Here is a 24,665-nt window from a genome sequence, read left to right as displayed (position 1 = left end):
GAATCTAGTGGCAAGACGGGAATAAAGACACAGACCTACTAGAGAATGGACTTGAGGATTTGGGGAGGCGGAGGGGTGAGATGTGACAGGGTGAGAGAGTGGCATGGACATATATACACTACCAAATGTAAAATAGTTAGCTAGTGGGAAGCAGCCGCATAGCACAGGGAGATCAGCTCGGTGCTTTGTGACCACCTAGAGGTGTGGGGTGGGGAGGGCGGGAGGGAGGGAGATGCAAGAGGGAAGAGATATGGGAACATATGTATATGTATAACTGATTCACTTTGTTATAAAGCAGAAACTAACACACCACTGTAAAGCAATTATACTCCAATAAAGATGTTAAAAAAAAAAAAGCTCAAGAGGATCTGGTCTACAGGGATGCTTTCCACTCATAGCAGAGAGAGCAGTGGGCAGTTTTTAAAGGGGAAGCCACGTTTGGCCAAGAACACAGATCTTAACATATAGCAGACACTTGATAAATGTTGACTGAATTGAACTGAATGTTTTTATACACTGAGGAAAAATTTCCTCCAGTTGAGAACAGCGATAGCTCTCTGCCTTTATGTAACAAAGGAGGCAAAATTTGAGACTATCTCAATCATTCAAAACTTATGGTAAAGTCATTAAAGGTAGCCATAAAATAAATGGCTTCATATAATAAGGCTTGCTTTAACATTATTAATTCACCCTTCCCTGAAAGGAACTGAGTGTTATAAACTGACGTGGAGACATGACATCTAGATAGACAGTCTTGCTGTGCCAGAGTAAATATTAAATCGCATTACCCGACAATCCTTGGAGAATGGCCTTGCAATGTCAAGACCATGGGAAAATGATGTGAAATCAAGTTCACAGAAATTTGACTTCGATGTTCAAATTAATGAATCTCTCTCCTTAAGTGTTTACAGGGGTTGTGTTATGATCGAAAATGATTACACAATGATGAGAAAATCTATGAAGAGGATGGAGGTTAAAATGGAATGGATTTCACTCTGTATTAGCCTAGGACCACATTTACGTATCCCTTCAGTGAGCAATGTTCAGACTTACTACATGCTACACAGTGTGTGGGGTGCAGAGGTACAGAAAAGGCTGGGGGCATGTGTGCTCCTTGTCATCCAGGAGCTCCCTGTCGAGTGAGTGGTGACTGTAACAGAATCGTGAACAGGGCCCTGCTGGAGGGAAGTGGAAGGGCCTTCTTCCTGTGAGGGGCACTTGACATTTGTCTGAAGGATGAGGAGGAGTTCGCTGATGACGGTACGTGGAGGGTTAAAAGGGTACAGGTTTAGCAATGAGAAAAGATAACATGTTCAAAGACGATACGTATTTAGTATGCTAGAGCTCAAGGCAAGAGTGAGCTGGTGGCCAGAGATACCATGGAAGGGCAGGCAGGGGTCGGCCCTTAAAGCATCTTTTATGACAGACTTCAAACGAGCTGCAACTAGATTAAGAATTGTGTTCAAGGTTCCACAGAGGGTAGATGGGAGTCAAGGCCAGATCTAGGTGACTTGGAAGCCATTTTCTATCTTACACGCTACCCCTTCCAGATTAAGGGAATAGGTGCGATGCTGTGATTCAGAGCCCTCATATACCTCCCAGGCCTCCAGTTTGATTTGGATCCTCTGCTGAAGGAGACGAATGCAAGCTCTGACCGAGATCCCATTCTGCTCATTCACATAGTTTGCTCAGAGACCACAGTTTGATTCCACCTGAGCCAGGCCAGGCCAATGACTGCAGCCGATGCTCGGCCTTGATCCCCCCACTCAGTAAGGCTCAGTCACGCCCCCCATCCTGTCGTGCAGGTACAAGATTCACAGGGGCACCTGCCATCTTCCTCGTAAGGACAGTTTGCTGAGGATATGAACACACACCTGCAGCTGTCCTAGGGCCCCGGGTCGTGCAGTCATAGCTGTCACGGGCTCATGCAGCCTGACAGGAAACATGGGGCGGCGGGAAGCCCATCACTGCCGGTGACTCAGAGCCCAGCGTCCTCCCAGAACATAGGAGCCTAAACAGTGTTCCTTCCGGGAGTCTCTTCTCCTGTTCTCCAGATTCTCCACCATACAGAGAAGATCAGACGAATAGCCCCACTCAACCCCATTCACTGAAGCACAAAGGACACACTATCTCCCCCTCTCAACCTTCCCACTGAGTCCCCCCAACCCCTGTGCCACCACCCAGATCCTGACACGCTATTTCAGACCCCTGTCTGCTGTCTGCTCCATCACCTAACACCTGGTACAGGCGAGAACTGGCAAGGCAACTCAGAGCCTTCCCACTGTTGAAAAACAGAGCCACAAATCTCTCTGCTGGGGAACACTATTCCCCAGTGAGGGGAAGCACAGTGGAGAGTGTATTTAAGGAAGAGAGCCTGCACCAAGTAAGGTAAAAGTACATTTACTAAGGAGGAGTCTGGAGGCCCAGAGAAATCAAGGCATCTCTAGAGTTCTTCCCCAGGAGCTCTTTGGATCGTGGACGGCAGAACTTCATGTTCCCACATGTCCTTCCTTCCTGTGCAGCTTCACAGTTAAGATGCCCAATGCCCTGTCCACACAATGTCCCAAGGAAGCTCCGATCTCCTGGGGGACGCAGCCTTATCTTGGCCTGACATGGAGACTAGGTCACTTTAATTTCAGTTCCTTTCAAGTTAAAAGGAAGGTAGCTGGACTGAACACTGCTGCACCGAGAGTTATTTAAACCTCCAACATTGTGACGCCAATGAAATGCAACCACATTGCCAAGTGCACAGGATAATGTGACTCATGGGTGACTTCTCATCCAGCTCTGCTACGCTGGCAGCCCCCTGGAACCATGATGCCTTTCAGCCATCAGCTGCTGGCCTCCCTGTGCACGGAAACGGGGGGACTTGCGGAGATAAGGAATGAGCTTTTGGACGGTAAAATGTGCTCACAGGCTGGAAGTGGTGCCGAGTAGAAGGAATGTTACGAGGACTGTCCGTGATACTCTGAGCTTTTTTGGCTTCCTGCAGAGGCCACAGCACAGGGCTGAGCCACGCTCCACGAGGCTAAGCCAAGAAAGGAACGGAATGGAAGAGTCCCTTTGGAACAGGATCCTGCCAGCTGCCTGGAAGGCCACCTGATTCTTCTGCTGTCACAAGAGAAGGCTCTTTCTGCAGTGGTAAAGACCTCAGTGTCAGGGTTTGTCCCAGGGCTGAGACTGGGGTAGAGCGCTCAAATAAGGGACAAGCCAAGCTGGCATTCTTAGAAAGGTATTTACATGGTCACCAGCTATGATGAGTCACTTCTTATTTTCCACCCCTCCCGACCCTCCCACACCTGCTCTCCCCCCACACTTCATGTCCAGGTTGTCTCGTAGGGAAGAATGGGATCTTGCCCATCTCTGCTCTTAGGACTTTTCTGTTGCTTTGTTTCGCTGCTTCTTTTAGCCAGCTGCAATGTCCTAACGCACTTCCTGGAGGCCAGAATGTTTTACTCCATGGTCCTAAACTTGAATTTAAAATCCTTCTTGTGTTGAGGATCTTAAAAAAAACAAAAGCGAGGGTAACATGAAGGAGATGAGCTCCGAAAACCAGAATGAAGTCAAGGAGCTAATGTGCCATTGGAAGAGAAGCAGACATAAGGAGATGCTTGAGGGAATTTATGGCAGGAAGCTCTCATTTCTTAAGGTTTGAACCATGGGTGTAGGAAAAGCCTGACTCTGATACAGGGCAACTAGGGGAGAAAAATCTCTGTGCCAGAGATTCTCTGCCTAAAAATACTTCAGGACCATACAAGGAGGGAAAAAAGGAGCGTGACTCCCTGTTTCAAGGAAGACAGTGCTGAAAGACCGGCCTCTCTGATTCATTATGAAGCAGAGATGTCCCGCAGGAATGCAGCTGTCAGCTTGACACCGAGTCCTACATGAACGGAATCATCAATAAGCCTTTACTGAAATCGTGTTGAGAACACAAATCAAGATCTATTTCTGGAAAAGAGCAAAGAAGAATGAAGCTAGAGAGGAAGCTCCCAACGGAGACGCTGACCTGTCCTCTTAGGAGGTGCAGGCTCCCTGATAACTATGCGCATGTTGGGCAGAGCCCTTCTCATGCTTGGCTGATCCTTCCAGAACAATCATAAAGTAACAGAGCACCGAACTGTCTGTCAGAAGTTAGCTCAGTGTGCAATTCCGACCATCCAACTAGATCCAGCTCTGAGTTACGCGGAGTCAAAACCTGGCTGACCATTAAAGATAGAGGTTTAAAAAAATATCTGTCTTTCCACACACCAAGTGGCAAAGCTACATGTCTGGGGTTAACATGGTGACCACAGAATCCACTCTTAAAGACGGCTGGGGATGGACAGGCCAGAGCTAAGACATCTGGAGAGAACAGACGACCCAGGAAAAGGAACTAGTAACTCTGTATAATAGAAATAACTGCAAGACGATGTCATGTCCAGAATTACACCTTCTCTGCATCTTTCTGAAAGAAATCACTTCCCTGATTTAAATAAATGTAGCACTGAAACTTATGCCTCCACGTTACCCTTGCTTTATGGGAGTGAAGCATATGACTTAAAAGTATTAAAAACAATTCAGAACATATTTAACTACAACAATATTTTCCATTAGCCTCTGAGCAACGCTGTCCCTTCCTGTGAACATTTTTGTTTTCTAGGGTTTTCTACTTTCCTTTAAAGTTTTTCTCTCTTAAGACTTCAACCTTCAACCAAGGTAACCATTCCTCTATGAACTCAATTCAAAAGATAAGAGAAGACGGTTCTTTGGGGGACGAGTCTACCAGCTTCTCAGCTTGCTGGCTTTCTGAATAAAGTCATTATAAAAAAAAAAAAAAAAGATAAGAGAACAAAGTGTTTATCATAGGTCTAATTTCCAATTCCATTTTGTTCCAGCCTACTTTTTTTTCAGTCACCGTTCTACCTGGAGGTTTCAGAGCTTTCACTTTGACAACAAGGTCGAAGTGCACCTCACCTTTGATGCTCGGAAAGAGAAGGCTGTGGACTTGGTGTCTGATTTTCCCCGGTCCTGCAGTATAAGGCCTTGGTCCTCTGTCAAGGCCAGGTAGTGGCCTGTGGTGAGATGCCGAAGTCGGAAAGCCTGGCCCCATCTGATGTTACTGCCACTCCAACTGGGCAGATGAAACAGACAAGAAATTGCATTTACACAAAAATAAGTCTTTTTCAATATTTATCCTGTGCTTTTTCACACATGCCTTCTGGGGTTCATCCCCCGACTCCTGGCTTGCTCTAGGATTGCATGCCTGCCTACAACTCAGCATGGAGTTCTCTAATGAACTCTCTTAACATCACCAACAAGGAACATGGTCCTGGGGGCAGGTCAGTGGTTTAATGTAACTGGAAGTCCCAAGCTTCCAATTTTTCCTTCACTCCACTGAAGTGTCTCGATGCCAAAACCACAAAAAAAAAAAAAAAAAAAAAGGGAAGCTTGCCTTTTTAGAGAAACTTATTTCTGGGAAAGTGAAGCATTTCCAAATGTGCCATCACAATTCAAGCATTTTACTACCACCACTAATTTGAAAACAGACACACACCCTTATGTTCACTGCAGCATTATTTACAATAGCCAAGATATGGAAGTAACCTAACTGTTCATCAATAAAGAAAATGTGCCGTATACACATATACAATGGAATACTATTCAGCCATAAAAAAAGAATGAAATTGTGCCATTTGCGACAACATGGATGGACCTTGAGGGTATTATCCTAAGTGAAATAAATCAGACTGAGTAAGACAAATACCATATGATTTCACTCATATGTGAGTGAAACAAATGAGCAAACAAAGAAAATAACATAAATTTCATAGATACAGAGAACAGACTGGCAGTTGTGAGAGGAGGCAGGTTGGGGAGGTGGGAGAAGTGAGTAAAGGGGATCAAGAGGTACAAAGTTCCATGGTCCTACATCAAAAGGTTGGCATTCAACAAAAGTCATGTTAAGTGTCAGGGTAGGAATTATTCACCGAATAATCTGTATCTAATTTATCTTTTCAGTTAGAACAAAATGTTTCAGGAATACACGTATCAGCTTTTAAAATGACCCTCCTCTTGATCTAATTCTTTGGAGTCCCAAAGAATCCAAATAACTTTGATAAAAGGCTTAAATTCTTCATATTTAAGACTCTGGGGAAATAAACAAAGAACCATAACTGGAACTAATATATATATATATATATATATATATATATATATATATATACATATACATATACTTATTTTGATTTTTTAAAAAGTCCATTAAACAAGAACCAAGCCCTAATACCCTGAAAAAAAAGAGTATGATACTATAAGAATTTCAACAGGCTTGAAAGAGAATATAAATACCACAAGCCAGCTAACAAGCAGAAGCTCCTTAGAACCAGGTTCTTTCAACCAGCCACCTCCAGAGCTTCTCAGGAAAAAATTTGACTGTACCTGCATGTGTGTGTGTGAGAGAAGTTCTAATGTTTTCTCCTGATCTCCAGGGGATTATCTTGAGGACCCCCTGGGGGGCATATAGCGTCCCCCCCACCCCCGCATTAGAGAGATTTTACTTTGAACAAGTGTTCAGGGAGAGACTGAGCAGAGAGCTAGAGGGAAAGGCAGAGAGGGAAAACCAAAAATGGCTACATTGACCCTCCTCTCACCCCGAGCAGTTTAGCTCTAACCTAACTTGTGACCCCTCCAGGCAAAATAAAGGTCCAGAGCTTAACTGGACACCCCCTTCAGTAGTCTGACGTTTAGAGATGCCATGTTTTTACTCAAGGACCTGTATCCAAAGTCTCAGCCTCCCATTCCTTCATCCAGGTACAACCGTTTCTGACAAGTTCTGATAAATACAGTTTCCTTCACCGCTACACTTCCAGTAATGTTTTAGTCTTCCCTACCTCATGCGATTACAGCACTCTGTCATTTAAAGCTAACTTTGCACTGGAGCCAACAAGGCTACCGGGAGGAGGAGAACTTACCTGGGTTCCAGAGAATCTACTTAAGAAAATAAATGGGCGAACAGCTTTGATGGCTTTCGGTGAACATGTCTGCGCTTGCCTTTTATAACATAGCCACTGCAAGGGCAGCAGGAGCTGGGGGTTTGGTCCAAGGCAGCAGAGCTTGCTGGCTTCAGAGTCAAAACAGAGGTCTTGGAAATCGTGTGTGTGTGTGTGTGTGTGTGTGTGTGTGTGTGTGTCTCTGACTGCGTGCGTGCACGTGTGCGTGCACCTTAAAAACAAAGTCACAGACATTTCAGAATTTAGCTCTTGGCCAAGGAACTTCTGAGAGTTTGCCAGGTGATATGGAACAAATGAAACATTTAAGACAATGGACTGTCCTGGAAGAGAAAATCCTTGAAAAGAATGCCCCCCCTGACACTCCATTACCTTATCCGAAGGGGTTCCACTCTCCACAGAGATCTGGCTCTCGTGCCAGCTCCCCCAGCTTCGTAGTATATCCTCCTGTGAGCAGAGCTGGAGATTAGCTCCTCTGTGTGGGTTGCTGACCAGCTCCCTGCAGAGGCTGCTCAGAACCCGCTGTATTTCGAAGCCCTCACAGAGTCAGCAAAATGAGAAGCAAGAGTCGGAGGAAGGCACTACTTCCCAGTCTCTCTTATAAGGGAAAAAGGGTGCTAAAGGGGAGGGAACTGCTAGCCGCTTACTCATCAGGGACATTCATGGACCGTCAGGTGTACAATGGAAAAGGACTGTCTCTATTTCCACATCAGCAGTCAAAACAGCCCAGTCACATCATCAGACGAGATACCAAATGCTCCAATTCTTTCTCGTTCAGCTCGCTGATGCAGTTTCACATCTTTAGAAAATGTATTTGTACTTGTAAAACATATACATAGTACAGTGTGAATTCATTCCCATTGTTCTAGGAAGCTGGGCACAAAGCTCTATTCTCAGTTGCTGTTGTCTCCTTTCCTGCATTAACAACAATCTTTTAATGTGTTTTTAACTAAAATGTTTATTTTGGAATAACTCTAGATTTATAAAAAAAAAAAGTTGCAAAGATAGTCCAGAGAGCTTCTGTATAGTCTCACTCAGTTTCCCCTGTGGTTACCATCTTACATTACTATGGTACAGTTGTCAGAACTAAGAAACCAACACTGGCACATTATTACTAACTAAACTCAAACTCAAGACTTTATTTGGATTTCATCAGTTTTCCTATTAATTCTTTTCCTTATGTTTTCAGTTATGCTTTCCCTGTTTCCTTTGGTCTGTTAGAGTTTCTTAGTCTTTCCTTGTTTTTCAGGACTTTGCAAGTTTTGAGGAGTACGGGTCAGGCATTCTGTAACATGTCCCACGAATTGGGTTTGTCTGATGTTTATCTGATGATTATCAAAGTCTGATTTTTAACCCATACAATTGGGACCAACCCATCTATATCACAGATTATGAGGAATTAAATGAACTATCTTAGTTGAAAGGTATGTCTCATGATAGTGGTCCCTGGATTACCTGGTATACTGAATCCAGATACTTTCTGAGAATCTTGTGACCTTGGATCAACACTGATCATTTAACTGCATTTAATTTCACTAATTTAAAATGCTACCTCTACTACAGAGGGTTTGCATATATCACAATCGAATTACTCAAACTCCAGAAGAATCGTGATCTAAATTTTAAGACAACAGGTAATCAATTGAGGGGAAGAGGAAGTGTGTGGTAATTATTTCCTTCTCCCAAGAAGTATTATAATTATGAGTTGGTTAAAAATATGGGCTTGGGAGTCAGGCAGACCTGAATTTGAATCTATTAGCTGTGTGACCTTGTCAAGTCCCTTCAAATCTCTGTGTATCAGTTTCCTCACCTGTAAAATGAGCCTAATAAGGGTACTTAAGTCACAGAATGGTTGTGAGCATTTCATGTTTTTTTTTTTTTTTAATAATGAATGTGCACAAAGATGTTCGTGGGTGTACAAAATACTACGTATTGTTGATTTTTCCAAATTTTGTTTAAATACAGATGTTTATAAATGTGCATCAAAAGCTACATTACCTGGCACAGAAATCCAATAAAACACTACATTAACAGTGGTTACCTTTTGGTGGTGGGATTATAGAAGACATTCTAAACCTTTTTCAAATGTAAGTACTATCAGGAAATATGCAGTAAATATTAAGAAAGAAATCCTATGCTACTGCAGAGCTCCAACACCCCAGGTGTCTCTGGGCCAGGCCCAGAATAGTAATGATGCTGTACTGACCTAGCCCTGCAGGAAAATTTGTTGAGATTTTCACTGATGCTTCTCCATCCTCAATGAGAGCAAAAAGGGTCTCTCAGGTGGAAAGGGTGGAGCAGATCACCTAGGTCACATGATTTGAGAACTCTCTCCCTCTGACATTTAAAGAATTCTAGAAGGTTAGTCCTTCCCATCTAGGAAATGCGGGTGGCTTGCTGCATTGAATCTCGCAAGGTTACAGAGGTTGAAACAACCTGCCCCCGTTCTCTAAAACAATTACCCAAGGAGAGGAGGTGAGTGGGTGGGGAGCTGAGGTGCTCTGAAAGCTTGGCTGACAGCTTAGCCTTAGCTTCAGTAAGTTAAGTGACTTATTCCAGGATGCTTGACAAGCCTGAGGCAGAGCCAAGGATCACAGCTCAGAATGTTAGATTATTCTTTCGGCTTTGCACCCTGGGACGGTCAGCCTGTCTGCCCAGCCTGGCTGCTCTCAGGCTTTACAAGGAATAGAAATGATTTCCTCTGGAAAGTCAGCCCCATTACAGCGGAATCACTTGCATGCCTTCCTGACTCCGGGCACCTTTTTTGTGTATTCTCGATTTCCTGTTCCTTTGTGCTCTCCCAAATTTTGGTATTCCTGGCTATCCTGGCCAGTTCTGAGGATTTACCTGATGACACATGACAATGATGAGGCTTACCACTCACCTCACCTAGACAGCAAATAATGCCAAAGCATCCTGTGTTGAATTGAGAGACCAGTTGCTACAAAAATCCGAGTTCCAGTATAAGGGAGCCACTGCTGACTCACCCCAGTGTCAACTCCTTCATAGGAATAGTCTTTTTATTTTTATCTGTCGATTTCTTTTTTTCCCCAAAATACAAATTAGATCACGTGAAATCCTCAGCCAAAGGAAGGCCACCTTTGCTCTTAACTCAATGAGGACATGCATGCCTGCCTCAGGGGGCCCATTCTGGGAATTCCTCTCTATCTGTTTCACTCTCCCCAGCACCTTCTTTCAAATACTTGTCCAGTCTTGCTTTTGGGTCAGGATCTTGTTGAACCACTCAACAGGAGTGCCCACCAAATGACAAGTTTCTCCAAGTAGCATTGTTTCTGCCCAGATGCTTCTAATTTTGTTCTAAATTTAATGACAGGTGCATGTGTGTGTGTGGGAGGGGTAAAGGGCCATGCAAATGTTATCATTTTAATTGTTTCCAAATTCCTTTCCTTAAAAAAAGAATAGGAATGGGAAGAGAGAACTAGTGAGTTTGGACGTGTTCCATCTTAGATGTAGTGAACTCTGCCAAATTCACTAACAAAACTTCAGTTGTGTATCCACCTGCAAGCTTTTGCCTTACTGCAGCAGGATAAGATATTAAAAGAGACAGTACGTGGGCTACTGCATAATATTACTGTTTAAAAAAAAAGGAGGGCTTCCCTGGTGGCGCAATGGTTAAGAATCCGCCTGTCAATGCAGGGGACATGGGTTCGATCCCTGGTCCGGGAAGATCCCACATGCCGCGGAGCAACTAAGCCCGTGCGCCACACCTACTGAGCCCGCATGCCACAACTACTGAAGCCCGTGCACCTAGAGCCCACGCACCACAACAAGAGAAGCCACTATAATGAGAAGCCTGCACACCACAACAGAGTAGCCCCTGCTCGCTGAAACCAGAGAAAGCCTGTGCACACCAACAAAGACCCAACACAGCCAAAAGTAAATAAATAAATAAATATTTTTTAAAATAAATAAATAAAAAATTTTAAAAAGGAAAAGAAAATCACAACTGAGTAGGATCACATGACATTATGTACTGTAGGGAATCCTTAATTCCAAGGGAAATCAGGTCAGCCTAACTTTTCTACTCAGAGATAACTGCCAGCCACTGGACCAGTACCAGGAAGGCTAGACACCATTCCGGGTCACATCTGGTTCCCATGAAGGGATACACAGAGGACAGAGCAAGTAGAAAGAGGTTCCGAACAATAAAGGATATACATTGCCAATGGATAGTTTCTCAGATGCACAGTAACACGCTCAAGCACATTGCTCCTGGGGGTCCTTTAGAACATGAAATAAGGAAGGAGCCCCGGCTGGAGACTCAGCATCTCTGGGTTTCAGGCTCCCATCTGAAATCATCCAGTGTGTGACCTTTGGCAGGAGCCTGACTTAGATGATTTCTAAGTTGTGTGAATGTGATCATGTGTTTCTAATGAAGTAAAAGAAATGCAGTTAATGAGGTTCCCGTAGACATCATGCAAAAAACAAAGAATGTATTACGAGCGATCTGGGAGATCAGACTTGTTGCTGTCCTAAGTTCAGTCTAATTTACATCTGAGATTTGATTTTTAAAAATATATCAGAGTTCCATAGTTACAGAGGCCAAGCTTTTTATACTCTGTTCCTCTCTATATAAACAGAATACTAAAGGATGCTTCAGTGTGAATTTAAGACCTAGATTAATATCTTCCATCTCCTGATTTTGAATTTTGGAAAAGCATCCTTTGAGTAGATACCTAGAGAACCAAAGAAAGCATTATCCTCAGCAGTACGCTCTACGTGCTGCCCCTGGCACTATCCCCTGCTAATCCAGCTCTGGCTGGATATTGACATTTGGTTTCTCCAATCCTGTTTGATGATAAGCAGAATGAAATCACTGAACTTCACCTTCATAGTACATAAAAGGGGGAGTAATAGAGATAATCTGCCTTTGAAGAGCCTGGTGAATAATTTATGTAAGTGCACAGACTCACTACAATGATTATCCTGATTTCCATCACAAAAATGGGTTCTTCAGTCTACAATTAATGCTACCAGAAACTCCTTAGATTTGGAAGCAACCACAGAAAACAAAGGGATTGAAAAGCACCATAGAATTGCTCGCCTAAGAAGCAGCGCGTGTATATAGCTATTCCTGTGAGCACACTCAAGCATACTGCCTTTCCTGTTTTATAACTGCAACCCATGACTGGAGGGAAGTTTGTCAAGTAACCAACACTTATAGAATTCATCTGTCTCCACATCCAAAAGCAAACTCTTTAGTCTGAGTCACCGGAGACAGGAGACAAGAGAAGGATAAAGCTATTGGCTTACCTGTGCTGGGAATCATTCTGGTCCGTAGATGGTATTGTCAAACACTCATCGTGACCATGGAAAAGACGTACTACATGCCCACCAAGTAGGTATCCTATAAGAGAATTATATCCTACCATGAGCTTACAGGAAGTTGAATAATGAGAACACTGTATTTAAAAAGGGTAAATTCATGCATATCTGAGTCAGTTACAGAAAACACCAAGAGAAAAGCATTTGGGACGTGACAGATTCCACGACTTCAGGTCTCAGGTAGAAAAGACAGGAAAGTCAAAACAATTCTAACACTGAAAGTTAAATAGGGTTTCAGAGATGAGCAAGTCCAATATCAAAAGGGAGGGTGAAAACAATGTGTCAATTCATATCATTAAAAGCCAAAAGGTCACCTGTAACTAATATAATGTTGTATATCAATTATGCCTCAATAAAAATAATGCGACATTTAAAAATACACACATACACAAGGCCAAAAGGAAATTTAAGCTGCTACTCTTAGGAGGATAAGGATTTTCCAGTTGTTTAGTATATAAATACATCCAACACCAAGTTCCTGGATAAACTGTTACAATCTGGATGTGTATACTTTGTGGCAAATTCCAAATTAAATTGCAGCCATGAGAAAGAAAGAAGGTGCTGGGAAGGAGGAAGCAAACTGTTATTCCGAGCTCTCTTAGGAGGAGCTACTTTTCCAATGCATTAAATAAACACAGATCAAACCTGGACACTATTTCTACAGCACCAAGGAGAAGGCAGAATGACATTCCACTATCTCTGAGTGGACAAGCACAGAGGCAGCTATCAACAAGCCCTTAGCTTTCAGAATAAGGAAAGGAATCTCAATAGCCATGGAATTCAAAGATGGATAGGAAACAATGAACTTCAAGGACTCCATGACCAGTTAAGTCTTCAAATAAACTGTGAGCCTCCATTTAAAGAACACAGTAGCAAGAGAGGGGCCCCAGTCTGAGCTTTACCTTGCATGAAGAAATGAAATTCGTTATCCCTTTGAATGAAAAAACTCTCCCAGGGCTTCCCTGGTGGCGCAGTGGTTGAGAGTCCGCCTGCTAATGCAGGGGACACGGGTTCGAGCCCTGGTCTGGGAAGATCCCACGTGCCGCGGAGCGGCTGGGCCCGTGAGCCACAACTGCTGAGCCTGCGCGTCTGGAGCCTGTGCCCCGCGACGGGAGGGGCCGCGATAGTGAAAGGCCCGCGCACCGCGATGAAGAGCGGTCCCCGCACCGCGATGAAGAGTGGCCCCCACGTGCCTCAACTGGAGAAAGCCCTTGCATGAACCGAAGACCCAACACAGCCAAAAATAAAATAAAATAAATAAATAAAGTAGAAAAAAAAAAAAAAAAAAAAAAAAAACTCTCCCAGCTAGTCAGTTCTCAGGAGACAAATGGACTTATTATGTTCAATGTCTGTATCAGGATTTTGAGAAAATCACATAATTAGATCACTTTAGGGGCTGTCAAACTATTTGGGGTGTTGGATCAAAACGGCATGAAGGAAAAGTCATGCCAGAGTAGAAAAGGGTGTTATCAATGCATCTAATACAGGGACAGTCTGATATTCCCTGGTTCATTTTTCTCCATCCAGGCAAGGCAAGTTCTTTTTGAACTTCCCTCAAATATTTAGAAGTCATTTTATCATTTTCCTCTCTCTTACTGTACTAATATTTGCAACTGCATACTTTTTTGCATTCAAATAATTCACGATATACTACTGTAGGGGAATTGTTAACAGCCAATTTGTTTAGAGAATTAACCCCTTCCATGATCACATTTTTTCTTTTAACATCTTTACTGGAGTATAATTGCTTTACAATGTTGTGTTAGTTTCTGCTGTATAACAAAGTGAATCAGCTATATGTATACAAATATCCCTATGCCCTCCCTCTTGCGTCTCCCTCCCACCCTCCCCATCCCACCCCTCTAGGAGGACACAAAGCACCGAGCTGATCTCCCTGTGCTATGCAGCTGCTTCCCACTAGCTACCTGTTTTACATTTGGTAGTGTATGTATGTCAAGGCTACTCGATTAAACTCTCCATCGTCTCATGATGGTGAGGCCATGCTCCCCTTGGAGCCCACCATTTACAGTCCTCAGGCTCCTCCAATCAATATCCTACTCCACAGAGGAAACTGCCAAATGCTGGGGCATCACAGCATTTCTTAGTTGAAACACACCAGGGCAATAATCAGGAAAGAAGGGTCATAAGGAAGATCGCTCACTCCCTCAAGGGCTGAAGTGGGTATCTCATCAGTGGATGCTGAGAGAGCATTTTGCAGTCGGATGACTCAAGTGATCAGCTACCCAGGCTCTATCACAAGGGCACTCAATACTTCTAAAAGCATTGTTGCGAAGTGATTTGCAATTAATTAATCTCCACAAGCCCTCTTTTGGGACTGGGCAATAATTTTATTCCTATAGCGGAAATGAATAAATTAACATGGAGAAGATTCAGTCAAAACTTCCTTGGGGAAGATTTTTTAACCCAGTTCCTTGATTCCTGATAGAAAGGGAATGATTGACAATAGATTTAGAGCGGTGGGTGAATTCTGGTGTGAAGGAAGAGAGCTAAACACATATCCTGCTTTTGAAAGGTCTTCCATCAGTTGCCAAAAGAGTTACAAATTTGTTGTTTCCTGATTATTCAATTTAGCTTCCTGAAACTGGGGTATCACCTTGACAACTCTCAGTTTTCCCTCTATTTTCCAACATCATGAAACAGAGAGGCATTCCAACTTTGAAACTACCAGGCTCAAGATTTAAAACAGGGTTAAAGCCTGTGATACGAGTATTTTTTAAAATCCTGATCTTGCTATAAAGTGCTAGAATGTGATGTGATAACCCTTAGGTCATTGACATTTGATTATTGTGCTCAGCTTTGATATTACCCATGAGTAAGGTAAGGCCAGTGTATTTATTATACAACTTGAAAGGTGTATTGACTTTGCCTGGCTCCAAGAAATAGGATATGTTGAACAAACTTTAATGATCTTACTTCTAAGAGAACAAGAAAACATGGAGAAAATACCATTTGTTGTTTTTAAATGGCCTTCCATAAATACAAGTAAAAACAAATGGCCAAATATCCTTTTATATAAAGTCCTTCTCCCACCTGTATGGAGAGATGCACTGGGGAGAAATATTTTAAAAAGTCACCTTCTTGGCAAATAATGTCTTCTAAAACTGAACCTGCTAAGGTCTGTATACTTATAACCATAAATAAAAATGAAAAGTCAGCGGGAGAGGGAAGGTACGTCTCCAAGGTCCTGAATACACATAGTGCCAAAACAATAGTGAACTCGAAAGGATTGAAAAATCATGTCAGGAGTGCTCATGTAATCAGAAATCAGGACAGAAGATAATCCACACTAACATCAGAGAAAGGAATTCAGGTGAACCAAAATCACGCTGTGTACCGAGACATTCAGGCGGGAGCTGGGAAGTCGCAGAAAATGCCAATATACGTAGCACAAGACAAACAGGCAGGCTGAGGGCTGAATGCACACAAAGAAGCACACCTTCTTCGATGCTACTTCCTGAGCACGTAGGATGTACATTCCAGAGTGTTTGCATAAAGGAGGCATCCACTTGTATGCTGCCATTTGATATTGAGAGATGCTGCAGCAGAAACAGAAATGAGACACCCTTTAAATCACCAGGCCAGTCCTGAGAGAAGCAGCTCACCTAGAATTTCAAGGATTGAATTAAACAGCCTTACTGTAATCGGGCTTTTTCTACGTAGCCTGTGGGAGATTGTTCCACCCAATCTAGAAGCAGCTTCAAAGTGGGACACTTTATTCAGGGAAGAGGAAGTATTCAGCTACAGAGGTGGCAGACAAGAGTTGACTTCATCCCCTCAGCTGGATGGATCCCTGATTCAACAGGAAGTTATAAAATGTCTATTCTTGGTAGGAGAAGGGAACTCACAAGTGGGAAAAATTACTCCAGCCTTTGGTCTAGGCAAAGTAAAATCTGCTGGCAGGATTGGCGCTGAGAAGCTTAAAAACTTATCTCTGACATTTCTCTGATCTGCAAGGTATTGCCCCACCTCCACCCCCTAAGGGCTTGACTTCAACAATGCTTGCCTAGTACCATCCCCAGGTGCAAAATCTCACTTGCCTCTTCTAACCACTGTGACATCCCACACACTGAAACATGTGCAATTCTCTTTCTCCCTCCAACATAAGTTTATGTTTTTATATCCAACACTTTCTGGCTTGTTCCTCATTGGACAAGAGCTAAACAATGTGATAAACTGAGAGTAATGGTAACTAATGTGTTAATAGCTGGCTTTCTTAGGAAGAGCCTGGGGGCATTTAAGCAGAGTTTGCTGGGAACAGTACTTTAATCTAAAAAAATAACTGTTACATTCCAGGCCCCATGATAATCTGGCAGGAGAGAGAATTTAATCACCTCTCAAGTATACTGTGTAAAGGTATCTTATCCTGCCCAATCTAATGTGGTTCTCTTCTCCCTGGCCATCTATTTCTAAAAGAAACTACTCCGGAAATGAAAGGTGCTTGTGTTAGGAGGTACTTACAAGGTATCTTTCAGAGGATAGGCTGACAAGGATGAGGTCATCACCAATTCGAACCTTTTCTCCCTCAGACCTCTGCTTGGAAGCGGGATGTATGGTCCACCAACAGGCTTCTCCTACACAAAGGCTCCTTGAGTTAGTGACTGCTTCTTGGAAGCCAGTGTCCCTAATTCTGTCCCTCATTCTCCTTCCTCCTGATGAGAATCCCTGAAACACGCATGCACGCACTCACACACACTCCAATTTCTATTTATCTATAAGCATTCCAGTTACCCCCATGTCTGCTCTTGAGTGTGTTTATCATTTTCATTTTCTCTAGAGACAGAAAGTATTTGCAAAAGAGTACTGGAGGTCAGAAGCTATAGAAGCCTTTGAGTATTTTTAATACATATGGAAAAATGCTTTTTTTTCACAAGCACCTACACATCTTTAAGAAATGACTTCATTGGTCTACTGACCACTTACAGACTTTTATCTTTGCCCCACCCCTTCCCCATGAAATTCTACTAAATCATCAGTAATTCCACTAAAAAAAAAAAAACAATCAGAGGTTTTTCAGAAGGCCTAAATCTACGAGGACTAAGACAGCAGGTGAGAAGTTAATAGCAAAGAAGAAAAACTGACATTTTGGAAAAAGGAATGTAGATAGATGCTTTTAGCCAAGAGAAAGCTACAACTCCAGTCTTTGGGTAAGAAAATGGATGAGAAGTTGATCTCTAGAAATAAGGCCATTCCTGCTACATATTCTCCAGAAACTCTCTGGAATTGGAGGTAACAGTTCCCTGTGAAGGCAACCATAGAAGATGGGGTTGAAAACAGGAGGACTGGCTGAAGGTTTTAAGCGAACATTTAATCTTTTGCATCCCTTTCTTTATCCTGCGTGCCAGGTGACTCTTCCCCCTCCACTGTACAGAAGAATAGAAGTTAAATCCATGGAATGACTTCCATGGATCAGGTACTGTCAGACACGGAAGTAAAGAGTATTGCTGAAAATGGAGACTAATTAGAATTCTTTGCCCTGATTAGTAAAACCCCAGCTCTTCTTCCTTTACCTCCATTCCTCAGCTTCCAGAATGCCAGCTGCGATACTGAACCTCCCCCCACCCAAATGAAGATTACTCTTTAGGGAAGCCAAACTACCCAACATAAAAGATACCTGTTTGGGCATCTGCAGTGCAATGCCTAGGTCCCTGCTAGATTACCCCAAAGCGAGGCTTAAGAGATGGCAAGCCACTCACACAGTCAGGGCTTCCTGTCGCTTTTTACCGCCTTGATCTAAACATCAGCGGGGACCAAGGATGACCTGACATGTGAGGAAAGTCTCTAACATGAATGACGGGAACAAACCAAAAAGTGGGTAAAGGGAAAAAAACGAAGATTACAGACAGCTAAAGATAACTTTAAGCAAATCTTAGAATTAATCATCTCAGAGAGATAAGAAAAAGTAACATTCACGAAGCAGCTATGAGAGTATCCATGAAGGATCCCTTCAAAGAGAAAGAAAATTCTTAGATCCTGAAAAAGAGAGAAAGAAACAGGAAGGTTATAGGATAAAGTTGAAAAATTCTCCCAAAATGAAGAATGAAGAAAAACAGATTAGAAACAAGACTGAAAAGAAAATTAGAAAACCAGTCTAGAGGAGTTCCAGAAAGCAAGAACAGAGAAAACAAAGGGAGGAAATTAACAAAGAGATAATATTAAAATTTTCCCAAGGCTGAAAGACAAACATTTTCAGATTGAAGAGGCCTGCAGAGTCCCTAGCACAGTGGAGAATGGACACACACACCAGGGTCCACTCCTGTAATACTAAGAACAAGAAGGATCCAGGACAAGACATAGCACTGGGGAACTGCAGACATCAGGGCAAAAGAGAAGATCCAAGCAGCTCTCAGAATATATAAACAGGTCACACACAAAAGATCAGGAATCAGAATGTAAACGTCTCACAGCCAGACCAAAAGCTAGAAGAAAACCTCCAGGATGCTGAGAAAAAAATATTTCCAATGTAGAATACTCTTATGAATTACTTGTAAAGCTGGAATCAAGAAACTTTCAGACAACAATTTTTCTCCCATGGATCTTTTCCGTAAAGGCTACTGGAAGTGGAGTCCCCCAAAACGATGCGATAAACCAATAAGGGAGAAAAACATGAGATCCAGGAAATACAGAATCTTGGAGGGAGAAAACGGGAATTTCCCGGATGACAGTGGATGTTTCTAAGAAGATGAAACTGACAGAACAGCTCTTGGGACTGAATGTAATCCGGGGAGAGTTTCTGTTCTATGGGACAGTTTAGAAATGAATGACCGGGTCACGGAAAGTAAAGCAACAAACAAGGCAATTATTAAGTACTGGAAAACTCAAAAGCAATACAGTAAAGTGAACTGACCATAGTATATGATGAGTCTCACTTGCAAATACAAGTTACAGTTATGCCAATGTAAGTAGTTAATATTGACTTTGGTAGTTATATAAAAAATGGATGCAAATATATTGGGAGGGTGGAAAGAAGACAGGGAAGAGTGGGGACTAAGAGCTAAATTTTTATTGTTCATTTAGGACATCAATAGATCATACCTAACTGGAAAGAATAACTAAATAGCAGTAAACTGTATGACTCAGACACAAGTGGGGAGCATATTAGAGGAGTTGAAAGTGGACACCCCAGAGACGTAGGAATACAGAACAGGGAGGGGTGGGGCAGGAGATGGATGTTTCCAATAAACATGGGAGTACTATGTCTATCTTCTAACTATGTACGGGTATTACTTTGATTTACTTTGGATAAATAAATATGATCATTTTGATTACATCTTGATTAAACTTAAAATTTCGTAACAGAAGAGGCTGGCCTCTACATCTGAAGGGGGAAATGACATGTATATATCCATTATGTGCTCTGGACCACTGAGGGGGACCAGGATGAAGGGGTCCTAAAGAGGCACACGGGAGAAGAGCATCCTTGTTCTCTCGCCCTCTCCTGGGAACAGGGTAGTGGTCTGGAGCCCAGGGACAGGGCCAATCCCCAAATCAGTAGGATGTGTACGGGCCAGGTGAAGGTCCTAAAATACCTAATAGTACATTTAGTGGGCATTGTTTTTTTTCATTTTTTTCCAATTCTAAACTAATTCTAAAGTTATGTCTAAAACCAAAACAACAACAAAAAACTTTTAAAAGGAGAAAAGAAAGAACCCAATAAGCAAAATCAAGGGCAAAATGGTCACCAGTTCTGTTAGGTCAGTCAAATCATTTACTATCCACTGTGCAGGGGGAAAAGTTTCCAGAAATGTTCAAGAAACTGCTTCCAAACTTCTACTCACATTCTCCTAGAGATTCAACTCAACTACTTGTTTTCAACTCAGAAGAGGTTTCTGAGCCAAAAGTGCATTCACAGAATGACCTGGGTAAAAAACAATGCTTTTCTGTTGGATCCTGAGTGACTCACCTCCTGAAGAGAGAGGACCCACTCCAGGCCATACTGAACTGTATCTGAGCTGCATGAGTGCCCTCCTCCTCCCCAACAAATAGCAAGCTGGCCTTCTTCAAGGAGAATATGAAATGGGTTGGGGGTGAGGGAGGTGAACAAATTATTTTAGGCTCTAGGTTTTCATGAATACCTGATCAACACTTTCCCCTCTGTCCTTCCGCCAAAGTCATCTTCTCATCAGCCACCTTGAGCTTGGGTTGGTGCATGTGTTTCCCTAATCTGTCAGCAGAACTCACACCAAGTCTGATTTTAGGAATTTAGGAAAAAAAAAATGCTAGAAAGAGTAATATTCTCTGCTGCTATTTCCCTCTATTTTTATTGGAGGCTCTAATAATTTAAAAAAAAATAGGTTTCCTGAACACATGACGAGAAAGTGGTTATTTCTCAAATTTCCTCCCAATTCTCAAAAAGTCTGAAGCCATTTTACTGGTATAAATAGAATGACCGTATATGACTTTTCCAATTATGTGCTCTAAGACTGACAGCTGGTTTATATTTAGAGGTCAACTTACACTCAGAATGTGTGGCACTTCACTCATTTTGTCATTTTCAGCAAAGGTTGACAACACCTTAGAGGGAATTATATTTTAAGAATAACACTTTAGCTGAAAACAAAGCAAACTCAGATCAAATTCAAATATAATCTGATTTCAGGAAGAAAAAAAAAACCCTGAAGAGGCAGGCTCACTCTTTTGCTCTGTACAAAAAGGAGGAGAGGGAGGGGCTCTCGTCAGGCGTTCTTGGATGTGACCGTGCATGATGCAGAAACTGCAAATGCACATGGGTTAAACTCTAGACTTTTTTTTCTAGATATCTGTAAAATCAGACAATCTGGATCATCCCCTTATGAACTGACGTAGTTTTAGCAAAACCACATGGATTTTGTCCTTGTTTGACTACCCAACAATGGAACTCCCCTCCTATTTGGGGGAAAATGTCATGATATTAAAGACTGAGACTTTAAGTGAGACTCTTCCTGCAGTGTGACCTAGGCTGTTTGCTCTCTCCTTGCCTTTGTTTCTGTCCATTTTCTAAGCCTGGGGCTCAGCTTCAGAGCAGGTCTACACAATATCCTTCCAGTAAACTCTCATTCTGCTTGAGTTAATGGAATTAGTTTCTGCTGTTTGCAACCAAGAATCCTGATTGGTCCATAAGCCCAACCTCTAAATAGAGCAGATATTATGTATGTAATGCCCTTGGCAGATAGATTGCCCATGAATATTTCCAGCCACAGGGAACATCTTCCATCCCGAGGCCAGCTGTTCCTCTGCTGGATACTTGCAGATATTACAAAATGGTTTCCTTCATTGAGAAGAAATGGGCCTCTTTTCAACTTCTATCCATTGCTCCACTGGTCTTTGGAATAACCCACAGCAAGTCAGCCCCTTCTTTGATACTATAACTAGAAATATTTGTTGACAATTATCTTAATCCTCTGTTCTTCATTTCTGGTGTCCAGGGAGAACCTGCAGCTTCCTGGTCACCACCTTTCTTAGGATCCATCACTTGACTGTCATTATTTTCGACTGAACGAAAAAAAAACAGCTAGTGTTCCCCAAACTATATGACGGTATATGATATATAGCACTGGTGGTGGAGGGCAATTAAACAACATTGAATCATATAGTGAGAAATTTCTTTTATTACTTTTAAGCCTTCTGATTCTATCAGGAAGTTTTCACTTTGGAGCTTGTATATCATGAACACTTTTCTAATATTTTCCAACACCTCTTCAATTATTTAGTGACATGGTTTTCTTTTCACTATATTTATTTTTAAGGCAAGCAATACCAGTTTTCTACTTATACCAATGATTTTAGTTTTGTCTTATTATAAAATTTTAAGTACAAACATAAGTAAATGTAAAGAAAAATATAAATTAAATAATAATAAAAGTGATGGGGCTTCCCTGGTGGCGCAGTGGTTGAGAATCTGCCTGCCAGTGCAGGGGACACGGGTTCGAGCCCTGGTCTGGGAGGATCCCACGTGCCGCGGAGCAACTGGGCCCGTGAGCCACAATTACTGAGCCTGCGCGTCTGGAGCCTGTGCTCCGCAACAAGAGAGGCCGCGATGGTGAGAGGCCCACACACCGCGATGAAGAGTGGTCCTCACTTGCCGCAGCTGGAGAGAGCCCTCGCACAGAAACGAAGACTCAACACAGTCATAAATAAATAAATAAAAGAACGTGAATTTCTTTAAAAAAAAAAAAAAAAGTGATATACAGGAATGGCAAACACCGCGATGGTGGATGTCATTGACTAACATTTGGGAAACACTGCTTTAAAAATAGCTGGGTCACTGCAGAATAAAATGGGACTACTCTTTTTAAAGTTTTTTTTTAATGTGGACCATTTCTAAAGTCTTTATCGAATTTGTTACCATATTGCTTCTGTTTTATGTTTTGGTTTTTTGGCCGCAAGGCATATGGGATCTTAGCTCCCCAACCAGGGATCGAACTGTACCCCCTGCATTGGAAGTTGAGGTCTTAACAACTGAACCGCCAGGGAAGTCCCAGAACTACTCTTCTGACCTCAACACTATACTTCATTATATAAACCCTTATTATGCTATCTTTGTTTTTTAGCAATTATTCATTACCATTGGTTTTTATCAGGAATAACTTCTCTACTTACTTTCGGTTCCTAACCCTAAAAATTGTTTTTCTTTGAGACTCTGGCAGACTGTGGTTAAAACATTGTATTTGCCCTCATTCTTAGTTCCTATGTTTTCATTACACATTCTTTTTTTTTTTTAAATTCTCCAAAGTTTTATCAGACCAGGTTGATATTGACCAGTTTGGTTTGGAATCCCAAATGAGTAGCATTCAGTACCCTTCTCAAAAGCCCTTAGCCCAAGACCCCACTGAGCAGCAGACCTAGGCATGTTGACTTACCTGTGGCATGTTCCCGTAGACCTACATCAAAGGCAAGTTTATCTGTCTGGGATCTTGATGTAGTCAAACATGTTAGATACTGTGGAATAAGAGCAGATGCTAGTAAAGTCATACTCTTCTGTCAAATCTTGGCATCTCACCCTAGTTGGCTTCCAGTTGTCAATTTCAACATTGAGCTACTATGAAAAGGGCCTGTTTATCTTGTTCATTGCTACAGTGCTTCTGGGATATATTTTTGCAAAATATTTAAAACCTCAAAGATGTTCTTATCTGATGACCCAGTGATTTAACTCATAGGACTATGAGAAATAAGTTTGAAATAGAAAAAGTCTGAAATATGAAATATGCTTTTGTTCAAAGATACTCTGAGAAACTTTTAAACTGGGAACAATATAAACAGAACATAAATGGCCAACAATAATGGAAAGGTTGATACACTCTGGTACTTTATTTTATGGAATATTATGTTACCATGAAGCATATTTTTCAAGAGTGTGTAACAATATGGAATATACACAAAATAGTGTACTTATATAGTTGCCATGTATGCAAAACTTAAACGCCTAGCAGCCAGGCTAAAGGGAATTACATCAAATTGATAACAAGTTGTCTTTGGACAGTGGGAACGACCGTAATGACGCCCCCATTTCTATTTATTTACTGTTTTTTCAAATTTTCTATGAGCTTTAGAACTTCTCAAATAATACCTATGGTTTTTTTTTCTGATGATAAAAATACATGTGCATGTAAAAGTTAAAAATTATTTTAAAAAATAACTTAATAAAGGAAAAAAGTACACAGCCTGTTCCCTGCCTCCTTTTATTGACAGGCACAGTGGGTGGTCTCAGAATTAGACGGGGAGGCAGATATGCACTTGGCACAAACTTGATGAGTTATACTCGTAGTTCACTGCAACAGGAAAATGGAGAATCATTGTATTATACAGTCATCTTCATAGGCTTCATGCTCAGTGCTGCTCCTAAAAGGAACTGGCCAGGATAGAATTCATGTTAACTGTGAGTGGGATTTCTTGGGAGTGAGGGGCAACCAACCTAAGGATGAATAATGTAAACCTTCCTCTCTCTAGCACAACACTAGCCTGAGTTTTCAAAGCCAGAAGTGTGCTATTTGAGCTTCTGTTTATTCTATTTAGGTAGAAAAAGAGAGGTATTAGGGTTTTATTTACCCTATGGATAAGCACCAGATTCTTAAAGATAAATGATCACCTCTCAATTCTAGAGAGTGCCAGGGTGCAAAAGTTTCCCCACTCTCTGTCCCCATCTCCTGCTCAGATAACCTTCGATTTGGTCATTTTTTGTTCTTTGTCCTTTGCCACGAGGGATTATCACAGACGAATGTTCAGGCTGAAAAGGTCAACTTCTTACCAGTGCTCAGGAAAAAAAAAAAAAAATGCTGCAATAAATAAATTATTTAAGAGGCAGCTGCTGCTCTCGCTGCCAATTTGATAGTTCAAGCT

At 42.0% G+C, this 24,665-nt stretch overlaps 1 protein-coding gene across 4 annotated transcripts in view; it reads right to left on the bottom strand.

Moving 5' to 3' along the window:
• The window catches only part of RYR3 (ryanodine receptor 3), a 553,341-nt gene that overhangs the window by 285,842 nt on the left and 242,834 nt on the right, over window positions 1–24,665 (bottom strand). For all 4 annotated transcript variants that reach the window (XM_059913701.1, XM_059913702.1, XM_059913703.1 and 1 more), the window contains exons 5-10: window positions 23,189–23,267; window positions 16,812–16,924; window positions 15,790–15,889; window positions 12,261–12,354; window positions 7,359–7,433; window positions 4,954–5,110 (exon numbers count right to left, since the gene is read on the bottom strand). In XM_059913701.1, coding sequence (XP_059769684.1) covers window positions 4,954–5,110; window positions 7,359–7,433; window positions 12,261–12,354; window positions 15,790–15,889; window positions 16,812–16,924; window positions 23,189–23,267 — 618 coding nt within the window. The remainder of the gene's footprint in view (window positions 1–4,953; window positions 5,111–7,358; window positions 7,434–12,260; window positions 12,355–15,789; window positions 15,890–16,811; window positions 16,925–23,188; window positions 23,268–24,665) is intronic.

Source organism: Balaenoptera ricei, chromosome 2 (assembly GCF_028023285.1).
Source record: "Balaenoptera ricei isolate mBalRic1 chromosome 2, mBalRic1.hap2, whole genome shotgun sequence".
Classification (NCBI taxonomy): Eukaryota; Metazoa; Chordata; class Mammalia; order Artiodactyla; family Balaenopteridae; genus Balaenoptera; species Balaenoptera ricei.
The sequence above is the reverse complement of the archived record's forward strand: the minus strand, read 5'-3'. Positions and strand labels throughout refer to the sequence as shown.